At 38.7% G+C, this 11,630-nt stretch overlaps 1 protein-coding gene across 1 annotated transcript; it reads left to right on the forward strand.

The window, feature by feature from the left end:
- The first annotated feature begins 243 nt into the window (after positions 1 to 243).
- LOC113073987 (leucine-rich repeat transmembrane neuronal protein 4-like) lies at positions 244 to 10,872 on the forward strand. Its single transcript, XM_026246684.1, has 2 exons — positions 244 to 924; positions 8,966 to 10,872. Exons 1-2 carry the CDS (start codon positions 921 to 923, stop codon positions 10,510 to 10,512), a joined length of 1,551 nt encoding a protein of 516 aa, XP_026102469.1. The 5' UTR covers positions 244 to 920; the 3' UTR covers positions 10,513 to 10,872.
- Positions 10,873 to 11,630: the final 758 nt, after the last annotated feature.

Genomic DNA, 11,630 nt, shown 5'->3' on the forward strand with positions numbered 1-11,630 from the left:
TAATGAATGAGTTTAAAAGAAGCAGTGCAGAATAAATGGTATAAGGACCTTTAAACCTTACATTTACGCCTCTAAGGCATAATGAATCATGCGTAGCCCTATAAATGCAATTACTGCATGTTAATATTTTATGCCGTCATATCAAAGAGGCGCTCAAGAATACTTAGTCTCGCTATTTACGGGTAAATGCTGTGAATGGACGATGCATGTCGTCTTTTCCCACCAGAAGAGGGCAATCCGATGCATAGCACTTGCAAAAGAAGGTTAAGGAATGACTGCGCCAGTGCTGAGTGCAATCACACTCGCACACTCCTCTTAAAACCTTCTTCTGTTTTTGACAGATATTCGGCGAAAGAAAAGCGCCATGAATGTGGCTTACAGCAGCAGCTCTGAGCTCCTGTGAGATCAGCAGATATCTGGAATACATCACTCATCCTGCGCACAGCTACGCTTTTTACAGGTCATATGAAAAATGTTTGCATCCCTCGCTTGGCTTTCTTCATAGCTGCGCAACTTGGCGGGCATCCGATGGTGCGCTTTTGCGCAAATCTCTCCAAACTTTCCAACCAAGTGGAGGATATTTTGAGGCGAAGGATATAGCTGATACACACGCGTGCTCTCTGGAAATGTTCTTTTAAGGACCTTCTGGGTAAATAAACCCTTAACGTTTGTCTTTTACGCTGGAAAGAGCGTTAAGGGTTCCTGCGTTCTTCACCTGGACATGTTGCGCAGCGGCGCAGCTGCGGGATTGAAATAACGCTGCCGTTGCCGGAGTTTTCCGAACCTCGCCAACATCTCGGGCATCGCATCTTTGGGCAGGTGCTCCTTTCTGAGTGTGTTTGAAGACGGTGCCATGCGGAATCTGGAACCGCGCATCGAAAGGCTGTAAAACCTATTGGAAACGCGACATTTACGCAGAGATGGGTATGTATTCGTTGATTTGAACGAGTCGAAATGAATCCGTATTGTCTGTTGGCTCTTACAGATAGGATATGAGGTTTATCGAAACCCTAAAATCGTCTCTTAAAATAGAATTGCTATGGGATGTATAAGTGCGTTGCATGTGTCAAATGAATGAAGCATATTTGAGTCAGTTCTCCATAGCGTCCAACTTTCATCACGCATACCTGCATACATCATATTGAACAGAATGCATTGCCTTATTTAGATTTTGCACGAGTGTTGTGTGATCAACAGGCTGTCTTTCTATCTGATGTTTTGCTGTCCTGATTGGAATCTCTGGTGCTCGTAGATTCGTCCAACTCAACATCTGTTGGAGAGAATCTGTGCTGCCTCAAATGTGTCCGTGCAGATTTAATTTGAGGAATTCTAGGGATTTACACTGCTTTTTCAGGCTTCATATAGCACCCAAATAGCAATGCATTTAGTGAAGGACATGTAAAACCTGCAGTTATCAAGAATGCTGTGTCAGTCCTTGCATCCTTCAAGAAATAAATAAATAAATAACATTTGATTGCTTTAGAGCAAATTATGCTGTCATAGTGGAAAGCTGTGATTTACTATTTGATTTAATGCAGTCGTTCATTTAGCTTGGAGTGCAGAGGTCTTGTTTTAACTGTTGCTTTTTTTTTGGTCCCTTTTTCTGTTGCAATTTGAGGATTGAGGGAATAGTGTCCCGTGGATGCCTTTAAAATCATTCTGTAATTACTGAGAGCACAGATAGTTGTCCCCATCATAAATAATCATAATCAGATCATAAATAACACCCCGCCCCCTTTCCTTTTCCAGGGATCGCCCTGTATAAGGTATGGAGAACTCGTTCATTCAAGTATGACTTAATGAAATGGTGCTGGAAGTGTGAATAGATGAAACAAATGTGACTCTTGTGTTCAGAGTATTGTCATCATAATGGCTGGGTGCCGTGGCTGTTTACTGAGCAGATGATGTAGGTGGATGTTGTGCCTCACAGGTGTGCTGTTCACTCGAATCGCTCAGCTCACACTCATTCTGTGATATTAAAATGTATTGCATGACAATTACAGTGAGCACCCCATCCTATTTCCATTATCTTAATGTGCAAAAAAATTAATAAAACATCCTCATTACTGAAATACAGTAATCAAAATCATACTGTGTGCACGCATTGATTTTATTTTTAGTTACATTTCATTACATTACATTTCATCCAAGAATTAAAATAGCACTTTGCTATCTAAATACTAGACATTTTTTTATTAGTAATGATGATTCTATCTAGTAGTGGGCTAGTGGTGATAAAAATACAATGAAAAAGGTAATCGATATCTCTTATCTATTCAATAAATAATGATTACATATTAAACAATTCAGTAATTAATCAAATGTATTTTTATGCTAAAGTTTTTTATTATTTTCTATATTGTCCTCTAGGTTTTTGGGTGAAATATGGCTTATGCATTTCTTGACAGTGAGATATTTTTATTTAGATTGTATTTTATTTTTTTCATGATCTTTGTTTGAAATATGGTTTATGCATTTCTTGACAGTGTGAAAATCACCTGTTCATTCATTCATTCATTCATTAGTCTGTTCATTTTATTTATTTATTGTGGTCTATTTTTGTTTGTTTGTTTGTCATGTGCACTGCAAATGCATTGTCTGGAAGTGAAATGCATGCCATAATATTTACAAGAATGTAACTGTCATGTCAGTAGCATGAAATGTTGCTGTATTTGTCACTCTGTGATGAAGATACCATTGTCCCACTCTGGCACGCTCAAACAAGCTGTAAAGCAATATGATAATAGCACTGCATGAAGAACAACTACTTACTGTCATATTCCTGTTAAGTACCTCAGTGCGAAATTACAGCGCTACACAATGGATAACAACCAAAGCTAATTCCTCAATCCCCTTCCTCTCATTCTTGCTACCTGTCTCGCGTTACCGCAACACACCAAAAGATGTCTGGACACATCAAGTGTCCCTTATTAAACGTCTAAGAGCTTTTCCAGGTAATAGAGTGGAGAGGCTGTCAAAACAGATAACTGGGGAGAGAGACAGAAAACATGTCAGCCAGTGAGAAATGGACACAGGAAGTAGCCATATCTGTTTCTCAGGTTTTTCTGCTTAAACTGTGAAGACAGATTCTCGGTTATGACCTGTTCCGCCAGGGGAAATTAACATGTGGGCAATGGAAATATCATTAGGTTTGTGACTGTTGCATGTGGGCCCCTTTTTGAATGTGATGGGATTACTTCAGAGCTGTTCAATTTTGTGTCAGATTATCTTTCTTTGAGATTAGCACTGCTGTTTTGGGATTATGCTTTTCCTGCTCACACAGAAACAAATCACAGATGGGATTAGCGCTGAAAAAGTTGGCCACTGTTACAGGGAGCTTTTCCGCAGGGCTCTGGTGATCCTGTATGTGCATTAAAGTATGCTTGTAGTTTATTGTAAGCACTCTGCAGTGAAAGAAATTGCACTAGAAGTACATAATCAAGACATGAAAATCAATCCAAATTGTTTTGCAGATATTGCTTTTTCATAGCTCCTTACTGAATTTAATACTTACTGGTTTTAAAAGAACAGTTTTTGTTAGTTGGAAGAACATTTCAATATTCTAAAGAACCTTTTGTGGAATGGAAAATTTCCATGGAAGTTCAAGGTTCTTCATGGAATCATAGATGCCAACAAATAATCTTTATTTTTAAGAGTGTGAAATGCTAGGTAATGTCATATGAGAAAGGAAAATCAAAACGAGATCACTGTTGTATCTCAATAATTTCACTTAGACAGAGATGACATTAATTGGAAAGCAACTGAAGACACTTTTGATGAAAGCTCATGATGATCTAAGATGGGTCTCTATAGACTGCACTATCAAATATAAAGGATCTTTACTGGCATCAGTGGTTCCAAGACCCTTTACCATGCATAGAACATTTCCATTGGACAAAGGGTCATTTAGTAGAAAAGGTCTCTTTAGATTAACACTAAGAATAGGGGTGCTTCGATCACGATCGGCCGATCGTTATGCGCATCTCGTCAGTAAAGCCGGTTATCTATCAGCGGTTAATTCCATCAGGTGCGTGATTTCACATAGAGCAGCTGTTACTACACAGAGCCATTGTTAATCGAGAAGATGCGCAAATCCACTTCATTTTCAGCGTTTATTGGCGCATCTTCTCTTCTCACCCCTAACTAAGAATATACGTTTTTTTTTTCTTTCTTTCTTTCTTTTTCAAACTGTTCACTCAAAGGTTATTTGGGTATCCAAAATAGTTGTTCTTTGGCATTGATGTAAAACCCAAATTTTTGAAAACTTTATTTCTAAGAGTGAAGAACCATTTTGGGTTACCCAAAGAATCTCTCAGTGAATAGCACTCAAAAGAACCATTACTTTCTTATGTGAAAAACATTTTATTAATCTAAATAACTTTTTTCATCTAGAAAGAACCTTTTGTGTCCAATGGAAAGGTTCTATGGACGTTAAAGGTGTAACACCTCTCATGCGTTTCCTCTACGCTTCCAAATGGGATCTCAAAAAAAGTCTACCATCCGAAGTCAAATGAAAGTAATCTGTGTATTTTTTTTTAACGCTTTCTCTTAAAATTGATTAGGAGACATAAAACTGGCCCAAATGAGTTAACATTTAGACTTTGCGTTTAGATCGTTAAAATAGGGCCCATAAAATAAATGTCGAAGAATTTCTTTGGAAGAATTTCACTGGAAATTCTTGTTTTACTTTGGATCACAGACGTCTTTTATTTTATCTTAAGATGATGAGACACAAAAGAGAAATATGTGAGATTACTGAGGTCTTTTTTTCAGCCAGAGACACTAAAAGTCTCTCTTTGCTCAGCACTCCACCTCTTTGCTGTGGAGGAAAAACAATTGCGATATTAGAGGGATCTCATTTAGATTTTTCTTTCCCATGGGTATCTAGCATCCAGTCGGAGAGATTGCTTTTACCACAAGAAAGGCTTAGCAGAAACTGCGGTTCTGAGAACTGGATGTGGACGTGTTTTAATGTTGGTGGCATGATGAATGAGTTTTGAGATCAAGGGCTGGTTTACACGCACTATTTGACTGCATCTTGGCTGCTGTTCCTTTATCGTGATAAATTGGATGTAGGAAGGTGGGGGAGGCCAAGATGCACTTATGTTATCATGCATATATGCGGAGAAAGAAAAATTAAATGGAGGTTTCCAGGTTGGCTCTTTTTGTACTTAAAGCATGACTCATGAGGGGGACTCCAGCCGCTACGCTGTGAGAGTTAATTAAAACTTTGTGAATTTGCATGCAAACCCTTTTGGGTTGCTCAATTGCTCCTTGTGTCCTTGTGTACCTTTGAATAACTTCGTGTGATCTTGCCCAAGGTGTTCTATGTAGCTAGTGATATTGCAGAGACTAAATTGATTTACCCATCTATCTTTTTCTAATTAGGCTGTTCTGGCCTTCCCAAGTGACATGTGGACAATTTTAGCGGCTAGAATGCTTTACATTAGCCTAAAAAGGGTGTTCTAGGTGGTATGTGGGATTTTTCACATGTCAAAACCACATATAGAAATGCCCTGGCAACCACCTACAGTATTTTGGTGTTTTCACAGAGCTGGGTAGTAACTGATTACATGTAATCTGGATTGCGTAATCAAATTCCAAAAATTAAGCACTTGTAATCAGTGTTGGGTTAATGCATTACCAGTAACACAAGTTATGTAATCAGATTACTTTTCTCAGTTAGAAAAGCAGTGTATTACTTTTTATTTTGCAAGAAAAAATGATTTTTTTTTTTTTTTTTTTTTTTTAAATAAGCAACGCCAGTTACTTTTTCACATTTAATGACTGGCAGCTCTCCTGTCCCATGCATGTTGAGAGAAATCAGGAGAAAGTGCAAAGGTGTTGTGTGCACTGTGAAAACTGTAGTTCTAGACTAAAATTGAACTCCCATTTACTCATCTCACTGGCACAGAAACAGATTGAATATTCCTCAAAACAAAAAAATAATAAAAAATGCAAATATCCAATATTTAAATGTCAAATGACACAAATATAAGTTATGTATCTAATTAAATTAAAAACAAACAATGCAAGCCCAGGCCAGATGAGGACGTACAGCAAAAATACCATAAAAAGTATTTACTGTAAAAAACGCAATTTGCCCTGCTTGTAATTAGATCATATTGCATATTGCATGATTACATATTATTCACATGGTCACATAGCATGCAAGTAAAGAGGAATAATATTTCATATTTTTATTAAATGTTTTATTTTAATTTTGTTTTATTTGTTTTAATTTACAGACTACAATTTGTAAGTAATCTACCCAGCACTGGCATTTTGTAGTGTCAGACATGTCAGTTTCTTTAGAAAATTGACAAATCTAGTTAAATTAATTGCTCTAATCTCTCTTTATATATATATATGTGTGTGTGTGACCCTGGAGCACAAAACCCTTAAGTCTTAAGTCCTATGGGGTATATTTGTAGCAATAGCCAAAAATGTATTGTATTGGTCAAAAATTTTGTTTTTTCTTTTGAGCCAAAAATCATTAGGATACTATATAAAGATCATGTTCAGTAAAGATATTTTGTAAATTTCCATCTGTAAACATACTAAAACTTACTTTCTGATTAGTAATATGCATTGCTAAGAATTCATAACTTTAATATTCAGATTTTTTTAGCACCTTCAGATTCCAGATTTTCAAATAGTTGTCTCTCGGCATACATCACATCAATGCACAGCTAATTTATTCAGTTTTCATGTGTAAATCTCAATTTCGAGATTTTTTTATAACTAGTTTTGTGGTCCAGGCTCACATATGAGCAATTAATCTTCATTGCCTTACAATGTGAAGTGGGTCTAGAGAAGTGCAAACAGGCTATATTGTACTGTACAAAAGAAGCATTATGTTCTCATAGTATGAATTTACAAGCAGCGGTAACATGGACTTTTACTAGGAAAACTTTTACTGTTGAGTATGTTCACTCAGAGACAGGCCTTAAGTTATATAGCTATAAACTTTGACTACTTTTCACTATAACACATTTACTGCAGACTCTTCAGAGGAAGATTAGGGACTGTGTTTTTCTCTCATTATTTTAAATGAATTCAACAGCAATTTGCAATGCCACACTGAACCGATTGTCCTGCAGATAACAGGTTGTTCGGCCAGCCTACGCTCTGTCTTCAAGAATATTAGATTAGCCCGTTTCATTCAATTGACCTACACAAAATGTTTTGATTAGATCTAGATCTGGAGGCTGGCAAACAGTGGTTGGGTTGGATGATTCAAACGCATTGCTGCTCACCATTGTACATTTATACAATTACTTTTATATTTACTGAATAGCTGTAATATGATTAAAGTTTCAGATGGTAAGCCTTTGTGCTGGCCACTCAAGATAAACCAATAATTTTTACTGTTTTTGCTCCAAGAACAGCAGACAAAGGGCTGTTATCAATTTTGGCACACCCTTAGCTCGAGAAAAAAGAAAAAGACTCAACTCTGCCCAAACTGAGGAAGAAGCTAAATCGGATAACAAAGCATAAAGAGACACTGAGCCAGCCAAAGAGGAAATGGAAATTGTCACTGTCCTTCATTGATTGGCAAAGATGTTTTCAATTATTCAAAATATTATGTTTTTCTTTTTCTTTTTTTTCTTAAAATAGTAATTTTGTCATCTTTTTGTAGTTTATTTGTGGTATGAAACCCATATTTCTACTAGGAAATACAAAAGGAGAAAAACTCTGCAGGTTGCTGTTTTCCATGCAATTACAGTGAATGGAGCTGAAGCTTTCAAGCTTTATAAAGGGCACAAAAGCACTACGAAAAGGTATCACAAAAGTAGTCTGACTCACTGTATTCCAAGTCTTCTGAAGTCATTTGATAGCTTTAAGTAATGAAAAGACCTAGATTTACATCATTATTCACTAATTATCATCTTCTCCAGTGAGCTGTTAACCTCTGCGACTGGCTCACTGAGTCAGTTAGTTGAGCTTGAGAATCATTTGAACCCCAAATTATTGAGATCATTCAGTTTTAAAGTGGATTAATCGATTCATCAGACTCAAAAAATGATTCGCTCATGAACATGGGCGGTGTTAAGTGGGGTGGGCAGACGATTCCAAGAGCCCGAATGTGATTTCTGCCAAGGGGGACCCTACTGCAGATTTTTGTACTGCACAATCAAGCACAATTAATCATAATTTATATTTTTGTAGCCACAGATATTTGATTTACTCTTTTTCATTTAGATAACAAAGCAATCACAAGGACATCTAGGCATCACTCAATGCTCTCCGTTCTCTCTCTCTTCTGTATTGTTGTGATACTTGTGTCTCTGTTTTTTTATCTGTAGCTTGTCTTGCGTTATTCTGTATTCTTCTTTATCCAAAAAATTTCTAAGTTCTTATTTATAGTATCTTTTGATATCATACATGAACCATGAGCTTAAAGAACAGTATTATTTTAAGTCAACAGTCTGGTTTCTCTACCACAGAGACTGTTTATTCGAGCCAGTGTGTAATTATGGTTTTTAAGAAACCTTAAGGGAAATGTATTTTCTTCCTTATTTGAATAAAGTTAGACTTGCCTATTGAGTTCTCCTGGTTGCTTCAAGGTAAAGGTATATATTTGCTTTCATTTTTAATTAAAGTACATGAACTAGGAGAATCAACTGACATCTGCATACTTTAAGAATGCCAAATACTAGTCTAGAGCAACAATTTGCATAGTAATCACATTAATGGGAAATTAAGAGAAGGTAAATAAAATTTTGACTAAAGGCAAAACAAATAAGTTCTTACTTTCCTCCTACATTCAAGATTTTATTCAGTAAACATTGGCTATGTAATTTGATAACATACTTTGTGCAAACTGTGCAGTGGGACTAATTAAGTATGTACTAATCCTTGTAAGTAAGTTATCATCAGTTTTTGACTAAATGCAAAAGACTAGGATTCAGCATTAACCGAATCAGGGCTTATTCCATCTTTCTCTTTGTGTTTAATGCAGGATCCCTGGTGAGATCCCGTTGGCTGATGATCCCCTTGCTCGTGCAGGCCTGGCTCTTGGCTTCCCAAGGCAGAGTCCGAGAGAAACCGTGTCCCCGAAGCTGCCGCTGCGATGGCAAAATAGTGTATTGCGAGTCAAATGCCTTCCGTGATGTGCCAAAGAATGTTTCCGTGGGATGCCAGGGCCTCTCTCTGCGGTACAACAGCTTGGTGAACCTCAGGGCTGGTCAATTTGCCAGCCTCAGCCAGTTAGTATGGTTGTACCTGGACCACAACTACATCAATGCAGTGGACAAACAAGCCTTTCAGGGTGTTCGAAGACTAAAGGAGTTGATCCTCAGCTCCAACAAGATCACACATTTGGAAAACAGCACGTTCCATTCAATCCCCAACCTACGCAATCTGGACCTGTCTTACAACAAACTTCAAGTCCTGCAGCCAAACCAGTTCCAGGGCTTGCGGAAACTGTTGAGTCTCCACATCAGATCGAATTCCCTCAAGACAGTTCCCATGCGAGTGTTCCAGGATTGTCGAAACCTAGAGTTTCTTGATTTGGGCTACAATCGACTGCGAAGTCTTACCCGTAACGCATTTGCCGGACTTCTCAAACTGACTGAGTTACACTTGGAGCACAACCAATTCTCAAAGATCAATTTCTCTCATTTCCCAAGGCTGAACAACCTCCGTGCTTTGTATCTGCAGTGGAATCGGATAAAATCTATAACCCAGGGAATTACATGGACCTGGACCTCTTTGCAAAAGCTGGATCTTTCTGGAAATGACCTGCAGGTGTTGGATTCAAGCATCTTCCAGTGTCTCCCTAACTTGCAGACTCTTAATCTGGACTCCAATAAGCTTAGCAACGTGTCTCAAGAGGCCATATCAGCTTGGATATCTCTTACTACCATCAGTCTTGCTGGTAACATTTGGGAATGCAGCCCCAGCTTATGCCCCCTTGTAGCTTGGCTGAGGAGCTTCAAGGGGAACAAGGAGACTACTATGATTTGTGCTGGACCAAAGGAGGTTCAGGGTGAGAAAGTCATTGAGGCTATTGACACACATGGAATCTGTAAGTTGATGCCCACTGCTTACCAGCCGATCTCCTCCACCGTAAGCTCCCCTTCCAAACCTGGACGTTTCCCCCTGCCCACCATGTTCAGGGTGAATGAGAAAATAACACGCAACAACGCTATTGCACCTTCCCCAACGGCTGCATCCCCACTCATCCCTGAGCAGGACTTTGAGCATGTTTCGTTCCACAAGATAATTGCTGGCAGCGTCGCCCTCTTCCTGTCCGTGGCCATGATCTTGCTAGTGATCTATGTCTCTTGGAAGCGTTATCCCAGCAGCATGAAGCAACTGCAGCAGCATTCCATGGTAAGAAAACGCCGGAAAAAGGTGCGGGAGACAGAGCGCACCATCAGCACCCCGCTTCAGGAATATTATGTGGACTACAAACCCACAAACTCTGAGACCATGGACGTACTGGTCAATGGGACAGGACCATGTACCTACACCATCTCCGGCTCCCGAGAATGTGAGGTATGATCCGTCGCCCTCCTAAAATCCATTACCACTGCGGGGAACAAGAGGTAAATGTCCAGTCGATGTGAGGCAAAAAAAAACTGTGTTGTCTCCCCCATTTTTCCGCTGCTAGCTGTTCCCCTCTAATGGGTAGGAAACATGGGTCAGTGCATGGCAACTTGAGTCATATGTTCTCAGGCTTGTAATCAAAGTTGTTTCCTCCTTTTTCTTCAGGTATAGTAAGATAAAACACCCTCAAGCCCAAAACACCTTGTTATATATCAGACAGCTGCTTGGGGAATTTTTACTCTCTGGTGGCTAAAAGCACAATATTGAGTACTGCTTTTAAAATACACCAACGATTGACTACAAAAAATTGGTGTAGCTTCATATACTGGGTCAAGTCTCTGTGCATTGCTCCTTTCCTATCCTCTGTGTGTTTTTGCATTAATATCAACATGCAACACCCCAGACAAGTGGCTGTTAAGTCAAATAAATTACAGTGGCCTGCTTGTTTAAAGGAAAGAGACCAAAAAAAGACATTGATGAAATGTGAGAGCTAATATATTGGTCTGGTTCCAAGATAATTTTTTGCCTCATTTTGGATTCATGGTAGCAGTGACCGGATTATTGAGGGGTTGGAGAGATTTCCCTTAATCATGCACTTTGTCAGACAAATCAGCAATTCAGGAAGTAATTAAAGATACACATTGCTGATCCTTGTACATAATCCTGCCACATGGCCACTCTTGGCAATTGCATCCCATAATTTATGTAGTGTCATAGGTTCTCCACATGAAATATGACAAGGCCCAGGCCCAGACATAGAGGAGCTTGAGAAAATAAGCGTAAAGCCTTTTGCCCACAAAGCATCTACTCAGGGGAGTCAAAGTACACATACATTACAAATTCAAATTACAAATCTTCCTGGTAGAAATAAATTCAGTGTTCACGGGTCTAATTATGCATGGCTTTCAGCAAAGGCCATCTTGAGTATTGCCTCCATCACATTGACGGAAGTGTTAGAACAAGTGTGAGATCCATAGGGAGTCTAACTTACAGGACAGCCATCGTTTAGTTCTGTTTTGTTTATTTTGGGGATTGTAGGTAAATCCGCATGGCAATTATATTCTCATTGTAAG

Source organism: Carassius auratus, unplaced genomic scaffold, assembly GCF_003368295.1.
Source record: "Carassius auratus strain Wakin unplaced genomic scaffold, ASM336829v1 scaf_tig00013456, whole genome shotgun sequence".
Taxonomy (NCBI): domain Eukaryota; kingdom Metazoa; phylum Chordata; class Actinopteri; order Cypriniformes; family Cyprinidae; genus Carassius; species Carassius auratus.